The 27,165-nt window shown below is 39.2% G+C and overlaps 1 protein-coding gene across 1 annotated transcript in view; it reads right to left on the bottom strand.

Moving 5' to 3' along the window:
- Nucleotides 1-7,393: 7,393 nt before the first annotated feature.
- The window catches only part of opcml (opioid binding protein/cell adhesion molecule-like), a 157,851-nt gene continuing 138,079 nt past the window's right edge, over nt 7,394-27,165 (bottom strand). The window contains exons 4-7 of the mRNA XM_070843396.1: nt 11,650-11,787; nt 11,073-11,193; nt 9,472-9,623; nt 7,394-7,624 (exon numbers count right to left, since the gene is read on the bottom strand). Coding sequence (XP_070699497.1) covers nt 7,524-7,624; nt 9,472-9,623; nt 11,073-11,193; nt 11,650-11,787 — 512 coding nt within the window. The 3' untranslated portion in view covers nt 7,394-7,523. The remainder of the gene's footprint in view (nt 7,625-9,471; nt 9,624-11,072; nt 11,194-11,649; nt 11,788-27,165) is intronic.

The raw sequence follows: 27,165 nt of genomic DNA, 5'->3' as shown, positions 1-27,165 counted from the left end.
ACAGTGATCTATTGTATTATGAACTGTGGCTGTGCAATGCTCCATTGTAATGTGCACTGTTTGTGCAGGCCTCTAACGTTACTGTAATGTGCTCGGTGGCTGTACAGGGCTCCTCATGTTTTGGTGGAGCTATTGTATTATTATGGACTGTTCCTTAATGTCAAGCCTATGCATTTGTGCAGACCGTGCCTTTAGTAGAGTGTATAATGCAGCTAGGGATCTGCAGCTCTTAACGCCGGCCCCGTGCTTGTGATTTCACCAGACGCGTTTCAGAAGTGTCAGAGAGGCAGCTCATGCTCCGCCCGCTAAAAATATGCACCCGGTCTATTTTTGACAGAAGCACACAGCAAATGAGCGTGGTAGAAAGTCAGACACGTGAATGGCATAGAGCATCAATTTTCAAAGTATAAGTCTGTATATCACATCACTACGTCAACATTACGCTGTAACTGGTGGCAAAACAGAAACCATTGAACTATAACAATATGCTGCCTTGACCAAATCAACAAAACATGACCAAGTCCACAAAATTGGGCAGACAATACCCCGGTGGGGTATGAAGCTGTGTGGAGGATGGAACAAAACAGCTGGAACGCAATGCAGCTGTGCCTGGCGTTACATTGTGTTCAATTCTTAAATTGTTTTCGTTTTGTGTACAGATAATAGTTTAGCGTTTGGTTTTATCCTGAGCCTTCTATGGTAACATTTGGGTAGGGTTGGTGTTGGGTTTGAAAGTAATGCCAGTCTGTAGCAGGGCTTTGTTTTTGTTTTTCTGTCCAGTCCATCATAGAGGATAATTTTTTCTTGTTAAAGCAGGATGAGACAGATTTCACAGGTTACACCATAAGACTGCCCAAATCCTCATACTGGTGACAGTGTCATTTGGTTTTTTATTGAAAAGCCAGTCTTGAGAGAACACATGTTGGTGCGTGCAAAACGGAACAAAAGCCCATCCCGGGTTTAATCTTTCTGTCCTTGGGCGTGTGTGAAGACTCCTGGATGGAACAAGGCTGCTGCCCATTCTGGCCTGTAGGACTTTACCTGCTGGTTTGCTCATCTGAGTGAAAAGAAACGGCAAAGACAAGACCACAAGATTCCATAGGTGATGGAACAGGATGTATAGTACTGCAACTGTGTGCACACTTCCCCTGATATGGAGATGATTTAGTTTCATACAGGCAGAGATTAGCCACACAGTTGACCGGGGACCTCAGTTGTGCAGGCCTCTGATTCGTTCCCTCCCCTGCAGCTACGGCCTTGACCTGTCTTTGCAGTGAGCCAGCTGTGCTCTCTCTCTCTTTCTCTCTCTCTCGCTCTCTCTCTCTCACACACACACACACACACACACACATACTCTCACTCTCTCTCTCTAAAAATTCTGCCCATGAGCATATATCATCTTATTTTTGTCTTCTTCACAAAGAAATGCTGCCTTTATTGGCTCATCCTCAGCACGCAAACATGATTTGACAGATAAGAAATCTGACAAAAATGCATGTATTAGGCTTGATGGGGTGCGTTAGGCTAACATATGAAGGAACTCATGTTTGGGTGTTGGACAATGACTGTGCAGTGTTGCATTTAGGTGACTGTGGCTTATAGTAATAATAATAACAACAATAATAATAAAAATGATATGTGCTGCAAAAGGTCTAGTTTAGATCAAGACCTCTGTTTATCTTTATCTCATTTTTGATTTTCCTTGTCGATACATGGAGGGTCTGCCTGTTTCATTTCAGTTCAAGTAGTTTGAAATGGTTTTTATTAGTTTTAGTTTTTTTTAATAATTATCTGGGGGGTATTTGTTAGGGGCATATTTAAGAAGCACAAAAGAAAAACAGTATAAACAAACACTTAAGGCAGCTCTCTCCCATAGATGTCCCAGTCTCAATGAACAGATGTACAGACGCCTCCTCAGGCTGGTTATGGGGACACATTTGACCACACTGACAAAGACAAAAACTAAAGACATTCCTGTATCTTTATTTATTTATTTAAATTTAATTCTAGTTAGTGTTCTAAGTACATAATAGTGTTTCAGTGAGTTCTCTAGTTTTTATATTTCAGTTATAGCTAGACGGTTTTTCTCATCTAGTTTCAGTTGTTAGTACACTATAATCAGTGAGCATGATCGTAGATGTTGGCCATTATTTGGCTGTGAAATACAGAAGGACACGCAAGGTTAAAAATGATTGGTGGCCGAATGACCATTTTAAAAACCATTTACAAGCTGATATGGGGGCAGAACTCAAAGACTGATCACTAAAAGGTGTTTCAGTCTTCTCTGCACTGACATGGAGCCAGGCGTCAGCAAAATGGAATTACTCTCATACATGCAAAAACTGTTTTAGAGGGATTTCAGTTAAGGCTGATTTTTTTTTTTTTGCATCGTGTGTTCCTTCTTTTCAGTGCTGTGCATGAAGATTTTTTGCTTTGGCTACCCTCTGGTATTATATTTGTGGTAATCAGGGTAGAATTGTTTCAGTGATTTGAGTGACAATGACTGATGTGTCCATATATGATGGAAAAAAAGTACAATTGGTAGAAATACAAGATGGTGGTACGCTGTTCTGATAATGACATACTTTCATAGCATGGAATAAAAATGTGGCTTGAAGAATAATGTAGTATGTGAGCAATGTGATTAGCTTACTTCAATCAGGGGACCTTACAGAGAGAGAGGCTGCTGGTATTTCCATAGTTGTTAGCCCTCATTACATTCATTTATAGCTCCCCTCTTCTCCTGAACTTTGATTTGTAAGACCTTTATTGCTTTGAAAAGCAATAAATGTCTCTAGATTGATGCATGGAGAACAATCATTAAAGTCATTTGGAAATAATGTAAAGCCGTCTATCAATCCTAACTTAGCTGTTAAGTAAATGAGGGTATTTGTGGGTGTGATTTGCCTTAGCAACTATTTCAAAATAAAGTCATTCATCCGCAGTGTGTACAAGGAAAAACCTGAAATTGTTATATGTGAAAGATTTCCATACCTGTGTTGCACTGCCATATTTGTGAGGAGAACAGAGATGGTGAGACATGAAACAGCAAAGCAATCCAGTTATTTTTAAAACTATGTTATAAACAAGGTTAAGTATTCTTACTGTGTGCTGCCAGAGAACAACTGGATATCTTCAGCCCGCATGAGACCATTTTTACAAGACATAGATTGAATATAAAGGCTACTCAAAAGGATATTATTCTATTATACTGGACTGGTTTTGGGCTATTTCTATGAAAGCAAAATCACTTTGGTCCCCTCTTCCCCGCTGACTGGTTTGAGAAAGACACAAAAGACTTTGAATCCCTCATCTGAGAAGCAATCGAGTTACATCTTGTAATTGGAGCATTGTTGGTGTTCATCATGCTGTGAGACCACTGGAAGGTTAGCACTTCAGTCTCATCACGCTGTCATAACGCTTAAAAACATTTCCTGTGAAGAATCTTTTCAGAAGACAGGTGTGTTTAACTTGGCCTGGATGAAATGAATTGGATTGAAACAAAGAAATGTGAGTTCATTCTGCTGTAACTCTTGTTGCGAAATAACTGGGTATGTCAGTCATTTCATTAAGGAAATAAAGCAAAACATCCTTATTACCTTGGAAAGAACCAGTGGTAATGTCATCATCTATTGTCTCACAAGTTGTGGAAGTTGTAAGAAAAGTATTCATACCTCGAGGGAAGAATCTGCATTAATACCTCACAGATGTGTCACTGGAGTGCATCTCCTGCCATTCATTTATAGATACAAAGAGGTAACAGGCAGTTTGGCTGACACCACAGTTGCCAGACTTGCCCTGCACTTTTGCTCTTTTTACAGCTTTGCTCTGATAACAAAGTTACACTGGAAGGAGCCCAGGATCTAACACATGCAGATACCGATGTCATTGTGCTGAGACTGTATGAATCCCTATCAGCTCTGACAGCAGTGACACTGAATATTCCTGTTTATTAAAAAAAGAGACAGTGTGGGTGTAACTGGTGTGCAGAGGAAGTACTCACAGGCATTCAGAGCACAGAAATAACTGCCTCTATGTTAAGTCTGAATGTACCTCTGTTTGGACATATATTGGCTAATGCACACTGATGCAGGTTTTAACAGCTCATGTCAATTAGCAACTCTTCTGGAATACCTGTCAATTCTCTATGGCTGCAAATACCATTTCATATCAACAGGCATATTAGACATATTAGCACCTATGGTACCTAAGGTATAAAAGCGAATGCACTCACAAACTATGAACTATGGTATGGTTGACACTTTCCTACTACATCATCTCAAACATGTAGAACGAATTCAAAGAAACGTAGATCACTTCCAGTCATGATTGATCATGTTTTTCTCCTCCACTGCTCATCTCCTGCAGTTAAGTGCTAGGTTCTTTTTTTAGATTCTATCGTATTTGCACTACAGAATATATGCTTCTGCTGGAGTCTGTTTTCAGAAAATACAACATCCCATTTCTAGTCTATGCTGATAACGCACAACTCTCATTCCTCTTCATTCCTAACTCTGTTGTCTGTTTGTTAGTGCAGCACCAAAACAGTAAAGCTGAGGGGAGCTGCAGAGCTGTTGATGATTCTCTGTTGGTTTGTCACGTTTGACGTGACACATAATCATTTAAACCATTGTTAGTATAAAAAATATTGACTTGTGTAGCTTTAAATACAAAATGAAGACCTAAAGGGTGTCAGTCATGTATGGCGTCATAGTCAGAACAAATGACTGGCAACTTGAATTCACATTTAACCAGTTTATGGACATTTTTGCAGTCTCTCAATCAAATGATACCATGACTATATACCACAATAGTGACTACCTTATGCTGAACCTCGAGTAAGGTCAGAAAACATATCAAACAAGTCAACAATGCAGCCTTCCATGGGACCATACATTGTGAAAATAAAAAAAAGGACAAGTGAATTGTGAATACTGCAGACTTTAAAATGCCCAGAGAAATATGCATTAAGGAGGATTACAGATAATGTGCAATGCATAAATCTAAAATCCTTAAACCATAAAATAAAAAAAAACTAAATTAATAAAAAACTAATTACAACTTACACTGCCATTCATGGTGCTATATGCAAAAATACACCTTGAGTAAATTCCAGTATCAGTTCTTGTTTAATAGGGATTTTAAACAAAGAGATTCAAGCTTATTGACATCAATACTTATCATGTTCATCTATCTGGGATGAAAAGGGTTACAGCAACCCTTAATGTTAGTTTTGCAGGCATCTGAATTTCACCTGTCTGTGTTTTTTGCAAACCCCTAAAAAGTGAAATCACACCCCGGGACATAGTCTGTAGCTGACTTTTTCACCATCATTACAAGCACATCACTTAACATGTGAGTACAACAAAAGCATTCCCACATACATTAATCTCCTTCCTGTTGTTTTGTCTTCAACACACTTCTTACTCATAGGTATGCAAAGGAGTGAACTGGACAATAGCAGAACATCACATTATCAATCACTTGTGCTTTAAGTGCATTCTCCTCACTGGAAAGTTCTGTCCGAGGCAGACTAAAAAATATCCCTTGAAAATGCATCCACTGACCACAGAACACAACAATCACCTCTGCAGTCTTAAGAGCAGTGTCTGCCGTCCATCTCACGGTAAAACAGGTTCAAAGCACACATCCATAACACCTGAAAAAAGCTTCATAGCAGCTTACACGGAGCATTCCCTCCAACTGACTTTACTATTCTGTTCATGAAATATTCTAGCTTGTGTCATCTAGTGGCTCGGATGTGGACTGGAGTGTGCCAGCTTTGTTGTTGAATGTGTCAAAAACACCCCTGACCTCCCCAAGTGTTTTAAATCCAGCTTCTCTGCCTAAAACACTTCGATAATAAATATAGAGAAACCTGTTTAGGCATAAACATGGGCGTAATGTCAGTTTATACATTAAACATGTAAAAAAAAAAAAAAAAAAAAGCTCATTAAAGGAACGTGCCACTGTTTTCATAGTACTACACTTCAACCAACTTATTGACTAATGCTTGAATTACAAGTAAATGATGCATGCCAGTCAACACAATGTCTGTTTATATTGTTGTCAAACTAATGCCACTGTACAGCGGTACTGTGCATACTTTGATTTGGAGTTTACTGTAATGAATAAAGCAAATTGTCAGTCAATACACTGGCTTTTAATATCATATAGATGTGAATTAGAAACATAATAATACTGCCTGGAGTAAGAAACAGTAAAAAACACAAGTTTAAAAATCTGAAACTCTGAAGCCTTTAGTAAATGAGAGAAAACTGGCACAAACACTGGTATGATTTGTTAGAAGCTGCAACCTGAATCCAAATAAAAAAGCCTCAGTTGCATAAATGTCTACTGGTCAACCAGGGAACCTGAGGACCACCACGGCTGCCTGAGAAACTTAAAGGCTGTTTATTAATTATCTTTCTGTTTTTACAAATTTCTGGGACAACATGATAACTTAATATTAGAGACTTAACACACGACTTAAATGCATAAAATGTCATCAGGTCTTTGTGGGAAATGTTTAAATTATTAGAAATTAAATTTAGCTTGCCCAATTAACAGCAGCATTTAGCGAGAAGTCAGTTCAGTGCCATGTTGCTAATTAGATCACTAACCTGAAGCTTCAACGATGCCTTCAGTACTACACGCAGGTCAACAGTACTGAGTTTCAGCTCTTAACATTTAATTGAGTTTGTCACTTTAGCGAACAAAGCTGCACACTGACTGACACCTCTGTCCTAAATGACATTTCACATAAATGTCTGACAGTCTCATTTCAAATTTTCCAGGAGTCAGTATGAATATGCCGTGAAGCTGCTATGACACTGTGATTAGGTGTTTCAAAAATGCCATTTGATAAGTGTATGCATTTTGAAAAACAGTGCAGGAATTGTCTGTACACATTTGTACATTTTCTACACACACTACAATGGAAATAAAAATTTGGATGCACTATGCTGTAGGACTTCGCCTGAGAAATTATGGTGTACTATTTATTTTTCTGAACTGTTTATCATGAAGGATCTGTTACTCTGTTTTGCATACAACTGTAAAAATACAGTAAATTTCAACAATCACATTGCATTTTTTCCTTTTTTGTCATTTACTTAAAAAAACTTAATGGTATTGTACAGATATTGAACAGGACATGACACAATAATAATAATCTGAATGTACACTTCAATATTGGGCAATAAACAGTCAACTATCAACAGTTACATGTATTTTTTTCTTTTTCCCTTTTCACATACAAAAAGGTTTGGGGAGACACAAACTCAGTAGTTCTACCATCATCAAATTAGTGCATGATTCAAATTTTTTCTTTCCTTGGATTGATGCCTCTCACTCTTGGCGAACCAACAGAGAACAGACTCCGATGCAAAGCCGGAAAGAAACAGAAAGAAAAACTAAGGGTGAACCACTGGCACTCTTGGGTTTCCATTCGTCTTATAGGACTAATAGTCTGTTCTTGCTGTTCAATGCTGAGAGAAGCTTGAAGGTCATCACATTTCACATCAGAACTTCAGTAGGTAGAGTAAGGTTACAGTCAGCAGGAGGCATATGGAGCAACGGGGCAACACGGCGGCCCCATTCACATCATGCATAGCTCCAGGACCTGCAGGAGGAAGACACAAACCTGACTCCATCATCAGGGTCAGCATGTCTCACAGATCAAATCAGCGGTTTGCTTCACTCTGAACTATGATCAACTTTCATGCAAACGTTCATGTGGCTTATTTCCTTGGCCAAATAGGAGCTTTACATTGGTGTAGTTATTGCCATGGAAACTAGTAAATGGTAGCTGTGAAATGGTTAATCAGTGAATAGCACACAGTGGGTAGCCTTCGTGTCAGGACTGATTTTCCTTTTACAGTGGGGCAAAATAGTATTTAGTCAGCCACCAATTGTGCAAGTTCTCCCACTTAAAAAGATGAGAGGCCTGTAATTTTCATCATAGGTACACTTCAACTATGAGAGACAAAATGAGAAAAAAAAAATCCAGAAAATCACATTGTCTGATTTTTAAAGAATTTATTTGCAAATTATGGTGGAAAATAAGTATTTGGTCAATAACAAAAGTTCATCTCTATACTTTGTTATATACCCTTTATTGGCAATGACAGAGGTCAAACGTTTTCTGTAAGTCTTCACAAGGTTTTCACACACTGTTGCTGGTATTTTGGCCCATTCCTCCATGCAGATCTCCTCTAGAGCAGTGAGGTTTTGGGGCTGTCGCTGGGCAACACGGAAGCCACTCCTTCGTTGCGCGGGAGGATCATTGTCATGCTGAAAGACCCAGCCACGTTTCATCTTCAATGCCCTTGCTGATGGAAGGAGGTTTTCACTCAAAATCTCACGATACATGGCCCCATTCATTCTTTCCTTTACACGGATCAGTCGTCCTGGTCCCTTTGCAGAAAAACAGCCCCAAAGCATGATGTTTCCATCCCCATGCTTCACAGTAGGTATGGTGTTCTTTGGATGCAACTCAGCATTCTTTCTCCTCCAAACACGACAAGTTGAGTTTTTACCAAAAAGTTCTATTTTGGTTTCATCTGACCATATGACATTCTCCCAATCCTCTTCTGGATCATCCAAATGCTCTCTAGCAAACTTCAGATGGACCTGGACATGTACTGGCTTAAGCAGGGGGACACGTCTGGCACTGCAGGATTTGAGTCCCTGGCGGCGTAGTGTGTTACTGATGGTAGCCTTTGTTACTTTGGTCCCAGCTCTCAGCAGGTCATTCACTAGGTCCCCCCGTGTGGTTCTGGGATTTTTGCTCACCGTTCTTGTGATCATTTTGACCCCACGGGGTGAGATCTTGCGTGGAGCCCCAGATGGAGGGAGATTATCAGTGGTCTTGTATGTCTTCCATTTTCTAATAATTGCTCCCACAGTTGATTTCTTCACACCAAGCTGCTTACCTATTGCAGATTCAGTCTTCCCAGCCTGGTGCAGGTCTACAATTTTGTTTCTGGTGTCCTTTGACAGCTCTTTCGTCTTGGCCATAGTGGAGTTTGGAGTGTGACTGTTTGAGGTTGTGGACAGGTGTCTTTTATACAGGTAACGAGTGGAGGACAGAGGAGCCTCTTAAAGAAGAAGTTACAGGTCTGTGAGAGCCAGAAATCTTGCTTGTTTGTAGGTGACCAAATACTTATTTTACCGAGGAATTTACCAGTTAATTCATTAAAAATATTACAATGTGATTTCCTGGATTCTTTCCCCATTCTGTCTCTCATAGTTGAAGTGTACCTATGATGAAAATTACAGGCCTCTCTCATCTTTTTAAGTGGGAGAACTTGCACAATTGGTGGCTGACTAAATACTTTTTTGCCCCACTGTATGTGCACAGCTGCCAGCATGCAAAGTTATAGCTACTACATTAGTCCAATCATTTAGGCATAATTAGTTTCATTCACACCAGTTCACTTTTTTTTAACTCAGCATTCATATCCTTACCATAAAGTATTATGCTGGCATTAGTGATTCCCATGGTGTTCATGGCGACACAAGTGTAGTTTCCATAGTCCTCTTCTGAGACGTTGAAAAAGACGAGCAGGGACTGTCTTCCTTGATTCTCTATCTTAACCCCGTTCAGTCCGTTGAAGAGCCTGTGAGAAAGAGGGGAGCAGCTGTCAAGGCTCCTGCTCTTCAGTAGTAACAACAAGAAACTGCTTATCTTCAGTCCTTTGAGAGGCCAGGTGTCTGTTTGCTTAGGCCTTTAGTCAAATCCGTACCGTATGTAGGTTAAGTTTATATCAAATAATCATCGATTATAGCACTGCCCAGCAGTAAAAAAACAATAGCGTTAGGTTTTTGGGGTGAAATCATAGATTCTACTTTATGAGTAAATATTCCAGTATGACTTGTAGCGTGTCTACTGGTTAATAGGGTAGCTGGAATCAGTTCTCAAATGATGTTAGACTACTAATAATTGGACTAGTGGACCAGTGAAGAGGACAATTAAGTGAGGAAACCTGGCTTTTACAATTTCAAGGGCTGGCTCAAGGAATACGAGGACATGGTCTAGACGGAATAAGTGGCCACCCAACACAAGTTAGACATTGGACTTGAAGGTCCTCAGACTTCATTTAGGCCATTCTTAAATACACCACATCTCATTTAGACCTGTCACTTGTAACAAGGTTTGCTCTGCACTCCCTGCCCTCGGATATATTGAGGAAGGTGGCTCTTGCAATGGACCTGGTATAGGGTCTCCTTCCTGAAGCCCCCCTCCCCTCCTTCCCCTCTTCTTTGCCTTTCTCAGTCTTTGTTAAATGTGTGTGTGTGTGTGTGTGTGTGTGTGTGTGTAGAAGTTAAAAAAAAAGACCTTGTGGGCTGTGAAGCCAACATTTTTCATACTAGAGCCAAAACTCTGAAGACTGCTGACTACTTTATTGAAGTAAGTGTACACTTCATTCTTCAGTGCACGTCGCACTTCTTTTGTTTTACTCCTATTCCTCTGCCACTGCCTCACTGCCTTATTCAATGTTTAGAGACGCCAGTCATTTAGTTTATCAGCATCCTCTATTTTTTGTTCTTGAGGACTGATTTTGTGTTTTGAGGACTGATGAGCAATGTTGTCATCATCAGGGACCATTTAGCATTGCTACAAGTTTACAACAGCTCACAGACTCTGGCTGCTCATAAACACGTTTCCAGTTTTCTGGCCTTCAGTCGGAAAAGACTGTGTTACACCCTTACTGAAGCTCCCAGCCCCACACTCCACTGACTTAAACTAATTACAGTGTAAAAATAGTTACAATATTTGCCTTTGGTGTCCATGCCTGTTAGGCAAACGATTTGACTGAAGATTTGTCTAATACAAATTATGAATTCTTAGAATGTGATTAAAACAGGATAGCTTTTCTATAGAGTGAAAGAAAATGAAGGGGATGAAGGATTACCTCATTACATATACCACAGTTGTGTTTTAAACAAGGTTATGTGTATAACGCCATCAGTTATCAATACAGATGATGCAGTCTGGCTTATTTCGAATAAACCTACAGCAGAGTAGGTGTCTTTGTGTCTTTGTAATACTGTAAGGAAAAACTTGCCTGCGGTCTTCTTTGTACCACTCAAAATCTGCCCTCGGGACAGCAGAGGCTTCACATTGCAGGATTCCTTTTTGTCCAACTGGAGTACCCGTACTCCTTGCTTTAGAAATGAAGGGAGGATCTATGAAACAAAGTGAAATGAGTTTCACACTGGTGTCATATAGGGAACATAAGTACACTGCTTGGTGTTTTGCGTTGCTTCATACTGTTGTTTTGTTTTTAAACGTGAACTGACACAACGGTGAGCTAGCAGCAGCCTACAGACTTTGAGAGGCATTGTGAGGTTCTTTGGGTCCGCATCCAGTTGAATCCTCACTCAACCTTGACGAACTTTACATCGTCTGAAGACACAAAGCCCCATGACTCTGTCTGTGTAAACCATTCAATAATCCTAGTTTAACTGCGACAACAGTTTTATAAGATAAAGCAGTCAAATTAAAAGAAAATTGAATGGTAAAAAAACTCCATCAGGCATCATTTGAAGATTTTTAAGAAAATAGTTTTTACACAGTATGCCTCCTGTAATCATGACCCCCCCATATAACTCCATCATGAATGTGATAGTTGTGCCACTTACAATTGACAGTGACTTGCACTGTCCTGACATCAGGGCTCAAGATGTCATTAGAAGCAATGCATTCGTATGATCCTGACTGCTCTTTGGTGATGGCTGTCAGTTCCAGATGTTCCCCCTCCGTCACAAATTTATGAGTTCCTGTGGGGAGGAAAAGAAACAGAGGAAGAAATGCATGAGAAAATAAGTCCTACTATTGGTAGACACATGCCCAGTCCTGACCTTGATAGAATTTTCACTTCCTAAATGAGGGCTACACATCACTGGTGCAGATATTGTATTGAATTACAGCAGCAGAGTGAAAACACATTATCACATACAGTATGTTGACAGGTCATCACCCTCAATTGGTTTATCCAGCCTGCTGTGCTTTGAATTAAATACAAGGGAAATTATTTACAGAATAGATTATACAACAGTTTTAAATAGGCTAAGTAGTAATCCCCACGACTACTACTATCAACTATAGTTTCAGTTACATGGACAATATTTCTTAAGTCTGATTGAAATCATTCTGGTTAGAGATACTAACTCAACTGACACAAATAAAGTGATCTGATGTGCCTTTACATGCCCCAAAGCATGGACTCAGAATGACTTGGCCCACTCTGACGCGTCTAATTCATGGATGCAAAAGAGTCATTTCATGAGGTTTGTAACGATCAAAAAAACTGTCCACCTTTTCATAGCCACCTCTTTTTCCATGATTATGAGTTGGGGACAAAATGCTTTTTAGGCCCAAGTTGAAATTACTACCATATCAAGCTGGCTTTAAAGGCCTGCATGCGTCCTGGGGGCTTGATCTAATCTGATGGAAATAAAACAGAAGAAGACATCACCATTGAACCCTATAAAGCAAACATCCGCGGGGAGAATACGTTTATTCCAACGGGAGAGAAACGATCTTATTAAGTGTTTCCATGATTATTAGCCACCTCTCTCAGTCCAATGACTTCCGACTGAGCTAGAATTGGCCAGCGTCTTCCGATTAAGATGATTGCATGAGGCATTTTTAGACTTACTGAACTATTATTCCCATTATTAGAACAGCTATTGGCGTAAAAGCAGTGGGTTGTTCCATTTAGTGCATGCTTGTTCATTAAGTTTAAATAGAAAATAAAACAAAAGACTGCACCTTTTATCCTCTGCAGATAGTGTAGAATTAATTACTTAATTGGATAATTTAAAAAGAGGCCTGCAAGATGTATCTATAGTGGTAGAGTAGAAACTGGCGGATTGAATAAGACATTTTGAATAAACTAGTTACACAGTGGTTGTACACTAGTTGCTAAATACCCCTTCTTTTTATATGATGATGTGTAAATATAACAGATAAGGAGGAAAGCCTTGGGAATGTCCTTGTAAAATATCTTCATTTAAAAAGAAAAAGAAATTCATGCCAACAGACCACAGCAGCAGTCCATCCATGAATGTGGGATTTGCTCCGTTTCCAAATGTCTGAATAGGGCTATGACAGCTCAGGGCAGTCACTCATTACACAAAGAAAATAACTAATTACATCGAAACAAGCCCACTTGAGTAACACCACAAATTACCCCTGACACCAGCAATGTTAAAAGCATGTTCTGGTTACAGAGAGACCTTAAGCTATTGCTGCGTGGGTGGGAAAATGGATAGGAGCACTAATCCCAATCAGTAGAAATGTCAATCCAGCAATATCTCTACATTAGCATAATATCATTATGTTTTCCAAATCCTCAGCTGCAGACACTGCTGCAGCTGGCTGGGGATTCTCTGAAAAGGTTGTGGGCTAGGGATAATCAGCTTGTTGCACATAACCAGAGAACTGCTAGCACAGGTAATTGAACATTTTCATTATAGATAACTATGTTAGGCAGACTGTGGGTGACTAAATGCTGTTGAGTTACTAGCTGGTACTGTGAGACTGTTCTAATGATGGCCAGGGGTGGAAGGAAGTTTTCTGTCAAATTATAATCAAAATACCTCATTAGCTTTGTAGTTTATTGGATAACTACTTTCTAGATTACAAATCGCAGCATTGTTTTGTTTCTTTTACACTAAAAAGCCCCGAAAACCGACAATTATAAGGAAAATTCTGCTCCTCATCTAAGTGGTTGGTTAAATAACAAAATAACATGCAAATATTGTATTAAATGTAGACTACCATACTATTTTGGGGATCCACCTTTGATGCTTAATTGATACAAACATTCAGACTTTCTCAAATTATTGATATTGATATTTTGGAATTTGTCCAGCCGAAAGCCAACAGACGCTTCAAAAAAAAGAATATGATACCTCATTTAAACATTCTTAAACTTCCAGCCTGGGTCAAAAGGGTGGATCCCAAAGCATCTGATTCTCTACTTTCTCCTTCCTGGTTCAAATGCCTGTTTTTGTCATAAACAACTGTCTCTTATTATATAAGTACCTGTGTGTTTTTTGTTTTTTTTTATCAACCCACTGCTGTAACGTGTGTGTATGTATGTCATGATGACACTATTAACAGTAACATGTTCACATTCAAGCAACAATTTGAGAATAAAGCAGCAATGAATAGAGTTCAATAAATATATATTGATACTATTGGTTCCAGTAGTGAAACTTGATAATCTCACAGCCAGTGCAGAATATGCAGCAGAGAGGACAAAATGTAGCTCCCAAAAAGTGGAAGATAATGACCAGACATGGGTACAATCTAAGTACTGCAATATAAATGTCAATCTAAATTACCCAAATGACTGAAAATAAAGAAGTCATAATCATCACATACTGTGTAACTCTGCATGAATGAATATAAAAACAATCACCATCATCATCAACACCCACATCAGTGGTCTGCAGCAATGGCCATAAATTCAGCACAACATCAGTGTCACTATAGTTTGACTGGATGACTAATACGAGAGCCACTAAAGTACCGGTTGGCAGCCGGCACAAATGAGCGTCTAAAAGCACTCAGCGGAGCACTATTAGCCATATGAGCAATATTAGCCATTAGTCTAAGGAGCTCTGCTGCCCAGACGTCACTCTGCTGATTTTGTAGAAAGATTACTGCAGTGCAATTACAAGTGTTACAGTAGTAAAGAACAAAGATGAGGAAACGATTCAGTACCATCAGAGAAGCAACAGGTTCGCTTTAGAAAAGATTGTAAAAAATCTGTTTATAAACCAAACAAGGGCAATTCGTTAGAAAATTGAAAAACGTGACCTCAACCTGGCAGAGAATGACACGCACCAATTTGAACTTCACAGATGAAGTATGTGCAGTATTGGTTCAAAATCAAAAGGAAATATTTGGAAAATTGGAAAATGTTGAATTTTAGCAGTTATGTTTTCAAAGTTAATAATGTGCTTGAATTTGAAAATACTTTGAAAATGCCTTTAAGAATATATTTTCAGCATAATCTGGTGGTTCATCTGCACGTTCACTCATGTAAACCAACATTTTTTTTACTGTTGAAATGAAACTGTCCCATCATCATATTTGTTTGTTGCCTCCTGGCGTCTCAACACCAGATAATAATTATCATCTAAAAACATATAATCAGAGTAAATATGGACAGCTGGTAGAATCCACAATGGGACTCTCTGTTGGTATAAAGGAATTTTGTGAATTTCTCATTGTTTGCAACTGCAGTTATAGTAATGATTCAGATGAGATGTTAATGGCTTAAAGAGTTGGGACATTTTTGGTTTGAGTTCCTAGGAAGTGCTTGCAAAGTGCTTGAATTGTACTCTAAAAAGCTTTACGAACCCCTTTAACAGCTTTTTATTTTAGTCATTGATAGGTTTTGCCAAAATGTACCCTTCAGTGGAAAAGTAAGTGCTCCATGTTTGGCTTCTAAGCTCAAACAACAGTGCAGTGACCACTGAGATATGATTTCATGCTATTGGAACTGTACCTGATTCTATAACCAGGGGCTCCTTTTACCAATTACTAACTAAAGACTTTTAATAAAATGGTCCCCAGCAATGTACATGCATGGTCAAGCAAAGACCAAAAAAACAAAACAAAATTAAGCCCATATCAATATTCATGTGGTTACAGGCACGCCACAGAAAGGCTTTGATTCTGATCCACTGAACTGGCCTTTCTGTGTGGAGATGTATGCTGTCAACATGTCTGTGTGGGTCACTACAGGTGACCTGGTTTCATAAAGAAGACCTATAGTGTCTCCTGTTTGTCTGTTACAAAAGAATCTGATATTGTGCTCATTTCTAATTATTGAGCTATTTTAGGATTTCTAAGAATAGATTCGTAGTTATGTTGAGGTATGTATTTTTAGCCCCATGGCTCTAAAGATCACAGTCTTGGTCTGTGAGTATGTTAGTCAATCAGTTGGTCGGTTCACCACTTTGGTTCCAACTGAATATCTCACGAAAGCTTAGATGAACTGGGATTTTTGGACCTTGTTGGATCTCAAATGATGAACTCTAAAGACTCTAAAGAACTCTAAAGTTCTCTGACGTTTTATTCTGCCAAGAGGTAAAAAATGTTATTTTGTCAGTATTTTGATTTATGACCAAATACTTGCCAAACTAATGACATCAACCTCGGATGTTTTTGTTTAGTGCTAATTAGCAAATCTTAGCATGCCAACAGGCTAATTAAAATGATAAACATAGTAAATATTACTTGATATCCATTAGCATGTTAGCATTTAGCAAGTACAGCCTCACGGAGCCTCTAGCAAGGCTGTCAACACAACAGCTAACACAGTGTATCTCTCCTACCACAGCCTCACTTCTACCTCATGTAAATTTCATTTTACATGTTTTGTCAGAATTAGAACTGTTAGTTACATATCAGAATATATAATCAAAACTGTTTACATGTCTCCACATCTATTATTTACACAATCCTCCCTTCAATGTATATGCAGTAAAAGAGATGCACCTTGATCACACACTTGAATGAAACACTGTGACTCCAGCCTGCTGTGTCTATTTGATAAGTGTGCCACATGTGTTTGAGGCAGAATTTATCAAATCTGAAAAACAGGTGCAAAAGCCTCTGTAAATGTGGCGCTGCATATGCTGCACACCCCAGTGCAGTTCAGTGGGCACGTTTTGCTGGTACAAGCAGGAAAAGAGAAAGCAGAACATGACAGACTCTAACACAGAGATGTTGGATGTTATCAGGGACTGACATTACATGGCATTTTATCTGTGTATGCTAACCTATCAAACACTACATTAGCACGCTTACATGTGGATAGACTTAGAATGGATGTACTGGGAAAAAAAGCAAAAAAAAAAAACAGCCTGAAATCACTGTGAACTTACGAATAATACTGAACTGGCCTCTATTTTTACACTTTTGTGCCAGTTGTCATTCAAGGACTTGGATTAATAGACTACTGAAGGGATGATGTATTTCTGTAGGCCAACCCCTGGTTACCTCGACGAAACAATGATGGAATTCTTCCATTGTAATTTAGATTATCATAGAAAATGAGTTATAAGGGAAACTAAAGTTCGTGTTACTTGGACTCTTTGTTTGCCAAGATCATTTTCACAAATGAATACCAAGATTATGATTTTTGAAAGGCAACCGTCGCACGACTTCATTGTCACCGCCACTTAGCTGCACTACAGTCTGAAAAAGGAATGTCCCTCACAACCTCTGTAGCCTCATTCAGCCACTTGTTAGCAACTGTAAAAGGTTCTATTAAAGAAAATAGTTACATTAATTTAGTTGTATTTTTCAGCAGAAGTAGTAACTACGCAGTGAACTATGTAACTAACTGTATTTACTAATGTGCTTATGGATTACAAACGGATTACTATTTCTTCATACCTCCACTCCACCACATCTCAGAGGGAAATCTTGCACTTTTTTTACTGCACTATTTGTCTGACAGCTTTAGTTATTTTTCAGATTACAGTTTTTCCTACCCTTCCTGTCCAGTGAAAACCACGTGTCTCCAGATGTGTTGATTTTGAATGTCTGTGATCAACTGAAGGATGAAGTGTTCTTTTATGGGCTCAGAAAATTCTCCCTCTTCTGACGCTAAATAGGCAATTTCAAACTGGCCGTTTTTTTGAGCTCATGAAAAGCTTTTAGACACGTGGTTCATACAGGACAGCAACGCTCCAAACAATTTGATCATCTACAATGGTAAAATGCAACATTCACAATAGTACAGCAATAATACTAATCCAGACACATTAGATATAATAAGAATCACTGTGTGCGTGTCTGATGGACTATAGCAGTCTGTCTGGTGTGTGAGAGAAGTACACTGCTGCAGCCATACAAAAGTTCATGCTAAAAGGGGTAGTTACGTGACTTAGATGAGCTCTGGTTGCAGTATAATAGCTACTAGGTGTGTTGTGTTTGCTGCCACAGAAAAGTAATAAAGAGTCCCTGTTAATGTAAAGTTACATCAGTGGCGCCTTGTACTCTGTCCAGCAGCGTTGGTCTGGACTGTTTAAAGCTAATGTTAGTTAGCAGCTACAAATCAGGCAAAAGTCAATTGAAGCAGTTAACGGAAGGTCTTCAAATACGGTCCGGAGCTGCAGAGCTGGAAACCGCAGATAGAGTAATAGATGTGAACAGACAGTTGATTTTGACAGCAAGATTTCAAGAAAATTTCTTCAAAATGAAAATATAGTATAAATTAATGCTGTCATCAATAACACTTTAATTTGAATAATTTTGAAATATTTAAAGCATTAAAAAAATTAAGAGGCGCTTCCTTTGAACAAATAAGTTATCACTGACACATGAAACCTGTTGTCACAGTCACAGCCGTGCCTTCAGTTTCTCTTTGTGTTTCTTGTGTTGGTTCCCCTTTGTGTCTCCCTGTTTGTTTCTGTGTGTGTGTGTGTGTGTGTGTGTGTGTGTGTGTGTGTGTTTGAAGTGGGTGTGGCGCCCCATCCATTCAGCCTATACATGTGACGTGTTCACTCAGATGACTGTGGAATTAAAGATAGTAGACGGAATTGCAGCCCTGCAGATCTACAGTGGTTTGTCTCTGTCCTGGCACATCAGACGCCACATGCTGCGGAGGTGTTGCCTTTTTATAGAGCATAAGAAATTATGTTTTCTAAGCTAATATCTATTTTTAATGGCCTTGATAGTGATAGTGTTAGTATTTATTTCCGTTTCTGTATACCGTATTTCTGTTTTATTTCTAATGTGGACAGAAGAGATCTGCCTTTCAGGCTGACGGTCTTCAAGCCTTGATGGTTTTATTTGGAAATCTTTTGCTCACAGGAGAGAATATGTATGTAAAATTAGAAAGATGCTCTTAAAAAATAGTCGGAATCATCCAGTAGTCAGTGAGAGACATCCATCCATCCATCCATCCATTGTCTATACACAGGGCCAACATGTAGAGACAGATAAACACTCACTCTCACGCTCACACCTACGGGCAATTTAGAGTCACCAATTAACCTAATGTGCATGTCTTTGGATTGTAGGAGGAAGCTGGAGTACCCGGAGAGAAGTGAGACATACCAGACAGTATTTAGTCAGGGACTGCCAGAGTTTAAATGAGCATTTGGGCTGCACGAGTCATCACCAAGTGCACAGTATGGAAATTCTGTATCAGCAAAGCTTAGATTCAGTGTTCCATTTGTCATGGGATCATTTCTGCACCTATTTCAGAATAACAAACAGCTGAGAACAGACTGTGTCTGTGTGTGTGTGTGTTGAGGCAGAGTGGTGTGGTCCTTTCCAGAGAACTGGGATCTCTGGGTCTCTAAGTCACTTGCCGGAAAAAGACACTGGAGGACACTTGATGTGAAGCAGTGTGTCCGTGCTGACAGCAGCCAGAAGGTAATTCTAGAGTTTTATGGTTTCTAACCATTTCAGAGCTCTGTGGTCATTCTCTAAGCGTAATTCTTTACCCAGCAGACGGTAGTTGAAACGCTCTATGGTCCATTTGATTGCTGGACAATCCAGCTGCCCCGTCGAGCGTGTTGTGTCCCCCAGGATTGTCTTCCTGCTGACATAGGCTACTGGCTTTTTTTCTCCATCACCTTGCCGTCACGTTCCACCAATACCTGTGCCTGAGGCATCAGTCTCAGTGTTGAAGGGCATCCCATTGTTTAGTTGCATCAGCCATCGTCTTTATCTTTTTTTGATGACCTTCTTGGACCACCTTCATTCTCCTTTCACTGCTTCCTCTGGGAGTGAACACACTGCACCAATATGGAGGCCACTGTGGCCATATCCTCAGGCACTGTTTGGTCTCAAAGGAGGCAGCTGGGTACAGGCAATCCTCTTACAGCCACTTCCTCCTGCACCTCTACTGGAAGTCCTTTCCCCAGTTCACACATAAGGTATGTCATTATTTTCTTTCCTAGCAATGTGCAGAGCATTGCATTGCCATTTCCCACACAAAATGTAGAGATAATGCACAAGACTAGAAATCACAGTCGCAGATGTGATTGTCAAGAGAAAAAGCTTATCAGAGCCTCACATGTCTGTGTGGAGGCTACCTCGTTGAACTGCTGCAGCTCGCATGTGTGTGTTGTCCACACAGACAGCGTGTCTGCTAGCCGACCTATCTTTCTGCACTGAGTTTGACTTTGATAACGGTCATAAATAAATGGTCAAAATAGTTCACTTCATTTCATTATAAATGTCACGCAAACAGATAACAATAAGAGTAAATGAAGGAATTCTGTCCACAGAAACGCTACAGGGCTTTTACTTTTAAAGGGAAACAGGAAGTGTTTATTTAAAAACATTTACATTTATCTTTTCCATGTATAGATATGAAGTGTGAAACTGTGAAAAAGTTGTAATCTTGCTGGTTTGACGTCAAAAGCAACAGTTTTCACTGTGTTTCGGCTGTGAACCGTGCGTGTCGTGGAAAAAATATGCGATAAGCTGTTAACATAGACACAGAAAACCCCCACCCACGCCGTACAGGTAGGCAGTGTGTCCCTGGGCTCATTGCTTTTACAAATTATGGAATTTTGGGTGCTGAAGACCTTCAGCAACAAAACTGTTCAAAAACAGCTCAAAATAACTTCAGTGGATTTTTTTTATGTTCTAAGAGATGAACTTTTCTTGACCACTGACGGAGCCACATAATTGGCAATATTGATATAGAAGAGCGGCTTGTGTTGACGTCATTAGTCCAGGAGGAGGCACCTTACTGGATGGCTCAATCTGTACATAATGTATGAAGCTTGTCCATTAACTGGAAGCCATGTTTACTTGTGTTTCTGGGGAGTCTCTCCTCTCCCTTTTTCCTCTCCTCTGCACGTAGCACTCCAACGTGACTAACAACGTGTGTGGACAACAGGACCAGGCACAACATCCCCGCCCATGTCCCATGAGATTCTAACAATTAGTACACTGCTGCAGAGCTGCTGTGATAGCACCAGTCCATTGGGGGTTGAGTGTATTACTGCTGCAGCCACTTTTCCACTCTTTAATTGTTTGATGCAGTTGCTGCGAGTGAATATTACTGCAAGCCTGCATTCTTGTGTAAATCAATCTTTTAGTCAAACTCACAAAAGTACTTTTCTTGCCCCTTGTGATTTATTAGGGGCTTAAACGTTTACCCACTCCAAATGTTTTATGGAGATTCCAGACAGAATACTGGATGAGGCCTTTGGTAAATGGGAGGAATTGTTCAGATCAACAAGGGCTGTGGTTTTAGCTGCTAAGGAGGTGTGCTTTGGGGAATTCCGTACTGTTCCAGACCTGTCCCCTGTCAGCTTCGCCCAGCGTCCTTGAAAGCAAGGGTGTGGAGGTTGGGTTGGTGGATGGGTGTGTAGCAAGTCTGACCTTCAGGGGCTGGTTTTACTAAGATAGACTTTGACTATGGCTCAGATCTTAGAGTAACTCAGCGCCCCCAAATAATCATGTTTTTAATCAACCTCCAGTGATTTAATTTCTTGCTGTTACAGTTACATACAGACAATGGTGACATCACTGGTGGGTGTGGTTACAGATGCACAAAGCACATTCCTGACCACTCCCACCCTCACCCATTAATGATGCTGGTTGTGTTCAGAGGTTAAACCAGCAAGGACAGTAAAACACAAAGCAAAGCTTTTTTCAAACCGTAAAATGCGGCTGACCGTGCCACCATGTCAGAATGTTTGGCTTCATTTAATCTAGCAGCAAGCCGACATTGTGGTAGAATTCAACAGTTAACAAGGACATTTCAGTGAACAATGAAAAAAACACACACACACACACAAAAGAAGCTGGTGTGTTGCAGGTGGAACAAAGTCCAGCTCAGGAGATTTTCTTTGGGCAAATGAAAATTAGAGATTACAAAATTACTGTTTTCTTCTCATTGTTTGCTCCAAGTTCTGCTTATGTGTTCCTGATTAGCATGGGAAATAACTTTTTAGGATGTTCTAGTCTTAGTCCTTTTTACATACCTTAGACTAATCTAAGGCCTATAGAAGACTGAACTAACACTACAGACCAGTCTAAAATGTCTTTGTGAAACCAAACATGAGCTTTTATTAAAGATAACCACTTCATTTTCCCTACGCCTAACCATATGTAGTTGCTATGTGCAGATATTGTATAAAACAAGACTTTTCAAAGTGTTGGCACTGGATATAAAACATTAACAACAAAAAACAAATAAACAAAGAAATCAGTCAAAGTGAAAGTAGTCCAAATCATATTTTTCAACCAGCCAAAAGAAAAACAAAAACTTGTGGTTCAGTTGCCACAATGTTACATTCAAACAGCTGAGTCATGTTAAACAATTAACACCAAGAATGAACGAATGAAAGTGTTTTTGAGAAAGTAACGTTTGAAGAAACAAGTTGGAGAGACAAGTGCAAGAAGCAACACTTGACATCTTATTCTTCGGCTCTAACTATTAAGGTCTGAAGTCCCTAACAATAAAACAGGCTATAGCACTAGCATCCAGAGAGTCACCATCCCGTCTCAGCAGTTGAGTTCTCAAATTTGTCGTGCTCGATGTACACTTTACAAATGGCCAGACTTTTGTCCAATTTTCCTTCTTCAAAAATCGAAATGTCTTCTGAACTTTACATTTTTGATTTGATGGTGCACTGTAAACTTTGTTCATGTTGTTGTTGAAGCCTCCAAGATGACGTTACACCAACATTAGTCTCATAAACGTCACTGTGAGAGTCTCGCGAGATTGGAATGGCCATGTTTAGCAGCAAAGACACAGTCAACCAGTTTGTCACTTTACAGCCAGCAACCGAACAGTTTATGTTACCTTTAGATTGATACAGAAGTCTGCAAATCAATGTAGTCGTAAATTTGAAATTAAAATCGATTTCTGGTCCCTACTGGTAAATGTTTACTCCCCTACTATACATATTAACTGACTGTAAACTAATTATATCAGTACTCATTAAATGGAATTTACTTTGAAAGATATTCTATTATTCTACACTAGCAAGACATGACTTGCAGAATTGTTATAATCATGCAATGTTGACTAAGCTTTTTTTTTTTATCTCTATTGAGATTTTCTTATTATTTTACTTTTTTCTCATTTTAGGGTGAGATGCTAAACAGTCTTGTAGAATGTAACAGGGAAATTTGTATGGATTTTTGTAACACATATTTAATGTGCGGAATGCCAGTTGTCCTTTACTACACTCAGTGAATCTAAAAACATTGCCTTCAAACCCCTGTAGTCTCAGATTTAACAACAGAGCCATCACTCACATAGCACTCAACATGGGACATGACCCCCTCTTTCCTCTGTGCGCCCATCTGGGCACAGATACAGGACACGTATCATTTCTATACCCATCATACATAAAAATCCTTGAGCCCAGTACAATTTAACAGTAGTGCCAATTAAAAAAAACGACATGTTGTGAGCACTGTGAGAAAGATAAAGACCATCACTGTGTATTTACAAATTTTGATAACATACTTTCATGAGATCACGAGGCAGAAGGAGTTTTTCTCCCTTGTGGTCTGCTCTAATTTTTGCCAATCTTATTTGGAAACAAAACCACAAATATTTTTGCTGTAAAATGCCTCGACAAGAAGTATAATAAAGCTCTCTAGTTGTCTTAGAAACCACCAGCAACCAAAGCTTGGACAGGAAGAATACAGTATAATAATAGCTGTCAAACCATCACTGCTAAATGTGCAGTAATATCACATCTACAGCTAGATAATAAAAGGCAGCTCAGAGTTTTATGCAAATGAAATAAAATATGTAGAGTGTATTATGGTACAACTATGGTCCAAATATTGACAAAATGGAGCAGTCACCTCTGGTCCTACCTGTTATGCTCAGCAGATATTTTCAACAATAAACATGCCCTTGATAATGAAGAAATTGTCTGATGCATGCAACATGATGCACAGCTCTTCTTCATACACAAAGGAAAAAACAGTATTTGTTCGTACACACACACACACATTATAAATGAAATCATAATCAGTTCATTGTCTTAAAGGTCCAACATTTACAGTAAAGAAAAGGGTGAACACATTAAAATAAACAAACACATTTATGTATGAAGTATTGCACTGTATAATATGAACATGCATGGCAGCAATTGTAACACGCCCTAGCGGCCAGTGCCGGGATTGCCCCAGAGTATGGCTGTAATGCCCCTTCTAAAATTATCTATCCATATGGCCAGTTTGGCATGCCTTTTTTTCAACTGGCTTCTGTGACCTAATTTCTCCATTTAAAAAACACGTGGCCATGGTGACGCAGCAAATACACAAACTCATGTCTCCCAGTTCCTCCAGTACCACAAATATGGGTGTAACATTTATATTAACAGAAATATTAACAGCTAACTCACCAGCTAACAACATTTAACGTTAATGTTAGAAGCACAAGCAGCGAAACACTGTACAGCTTTACGTGTTTTAAAGTTCTACCAGGATGTTGCTTAAAGGTCCCATGTTATGCTCCTTTTCAAGTTCATACTTGTGTTTGGAGGTCCTACCAAAACAGGTTTACATGTTTTAATGTTAAAAACATGCCAGAGGTGGCTCTTACAGCTGTTCTTGGATTGAATAGAACCATATGCATGCTTTGCTCTTGCCCCCAGCATTTTCATGTTGCCATGAGCTCTCATAACTGAGGAAAAAAACAATGGTGGACAGTGAGGTTTTCAGCAGATAGGGCCAGTCAGCTTGCTGAAGAGCTGGAGGAGGTCACGTCTTCAGCAAATCTGCTTTTGACATCGTAAAGGGAGCAAAATCTAAACGATGTGTTTTCACACACATTTGATCAAAGATGGAGCGTGAGAAAAAGAGAGAATACTGTCTTCTCTCATTGTTTGTCAGTCCGTAGGCACACTGGAGACAGATATTTCTGTTGAAAAGACATTAAAAAGTTTGTTTTAGATAATATGGGACCTATTAGGGCTGGGCCATCTATGGTTAGGAGCAATGTAGTACACTTCTCTTATATCATCAATAAAATATCTATCATAGCTATAACTATAGAATCTATTAAAGCGTTTTTGATGTTAAGGCCATAAGGTCATAATATTCTTTTTTATTACTTATTACTTAGTTTTTACACCGACCTAAATCAGTAGGAGTAGCAAAAAAGCAATGGAGACAAGAAGCCTCCTGAGAGAAGAAGGAGCAAAACTTGAAATTCTTTCCATGTGCAAAGTCATCTTGAGCCAAATTCAGAATGGCCACAATTAGCAGAAAAAGACTGAGGCTAAAAAAAAAATACCACACGTTTCCTTTAATCAGCAGTCAACAAAGTTCATATTGCTCCTCAAAGACATCAGCCTGAAGGTTGTTTTGTCTATTTTATCCTGCTCTCCGAGCCACAGATTGAATCTGAGCCCTCCAATCTTTTGCTCTGTCATATCCTGAGCTCTGTATAGTTTATTTCAATTTCATACTGAGCAGCAGCTGGTATGAGAATATTTATATCAGGGTGCTTATGTCACATTTAACAGGCAGCAGCATAATGTGTGCAGACCTTGTACATAAGCAATACATGAGCATGTCATTTAAAACAATCTAATCCTCTTTGACATCCATTGTAATTACAAGATTGAAATGTGTAACTGCAGGCATTAACTAGCTTGAGAAGCTCCCACTGGGCAAACCAATATTCAGCAAAGTTGTCACCTTTCCACCAGAACAATGTGCATTGTAATATATTATGCAAAGGCTGTTTTGTCAGCTAAAAGGTGAAGAAGATATCAGCCTTCTGTTCCCGCTAGCCATTTAATTCCTGTATGACTTGTGCCATATGCCCTTTAAAGCTCGAGTGGTCGTTAGCATGCACCCTAAATATTAACCAGCACGGCTTCACTCAATTACCATCTGTCTGTGTAGAAAGGGACCGGCTCAGTTTCACCTGACTTTGGAAACAAAAAGTTGTATGATGGATGGTCGAGGCTGTTATTCAAACACCTTTCAGTGTCAACAAAAAGATTCATAAATGTAAACAACACTTTAGTCTTTGCATGTTTGACAGAAGGATCGCAGGCATCCATAGATGCAAATTAGATCACAATGAAATGCATTAAATTGTAGGCAGGTTTTTTTCCGTCAGTTATGCTAATGATTTTTATATGGATAAATAATAAAGGAAAATGCATGCAGAGAAACACAAATGAACAATTAATTCTAACACTGAATTCAATTAGTCAATGAAAATGAAAAGTAATAAATATGAATCATTAAAAGCATCTTCCTTAATTGCAAGTTTAATCCATTTAATTAACTCAAAATGAGCTTTTTGTAGACTTAAAGTCATTGAAAAGCGCCACAGTGCTTCCCTCCAGAGTGAAGAGAAACAGACACAGGCCCTGTGGATACACTATAGACTATCAAAACTGTTTTTGTTAGTTACACAAAGTCTAATTGCAGATTTTGAAATTGTAATGGTACTCATCAAAATGTTTGGGAGAGAAATTTATTTATAATAGACAAATTGTGCAATGTGACCCGATGAAATTCAGACTTGAGTTGTTTAAATGCTTTTCGGCTGAATCATTAACAGTTTTTATTGAGGCTCAGTTTGGAAGTGGAGGCCAAATACAAAGCACAAATCACAACATTATTATTAATGGAGATATGTGATTGAAATCTTGTGTTATTTTACATATTTTTTGAGCAGCTATAATTATACTGGACATAGACATATTGTATGAGTAATCTCCCCCTCCTGAAGACTGTCTGCAGCTATTCATAAGTTGCTATAAAACCCCAGTTCACCACATACCCGACCACCACCAACTTTGTGAACACATTTGCAGACGGAGCACAACGTCTCTCTTCAAGTCTAACAAAGTGGATTCAGATCAGCAGACATCAGTAATTTGCTGCTGCAGATGAGGCAGCTTTTCATATCTTCTCAGAATAAACATCTCAACCCCTGTTGTGCCCAGAGTGGATGGACGGTTGGAAGGATGGGTGGATTGAAGAATGGATGGATTTATGATGAATGGATGGATGAACAATAATGGAAGAGGGTTTCTATACTGCTGACCCTGACTGGTGTTTAGTTTTAGTCTCAGAAGGTGCCACCATGGCCTCACCTTGCCCAGATTGCACTCAGTGAGGAAACTGGTGGTGAATGAATTGACAAATCTATGGCACTTAAC

This window comes from Pempheris klunzingeri, chromosome 14 (assembly GCF_042242105.1).
Source record: "Pempheris klunzingeri isolate RE-2024b chromosome 14, fPemKlu1.hap1, whole genome shotgun sequence".
Classification (NCBI taxonomy): domain Eukaryota; kingdom Metazoa; phylum Chordata; class Actinopteri; order Acropomatiformes; family Pempheridae; genus Pempheris; species Pempheris klunzingeri.
The sequence above is the reverse complement of the archived record's forward strand: the minus strand, read 5'-3'. Positions and strand labels throughout refer to the sequence as shown.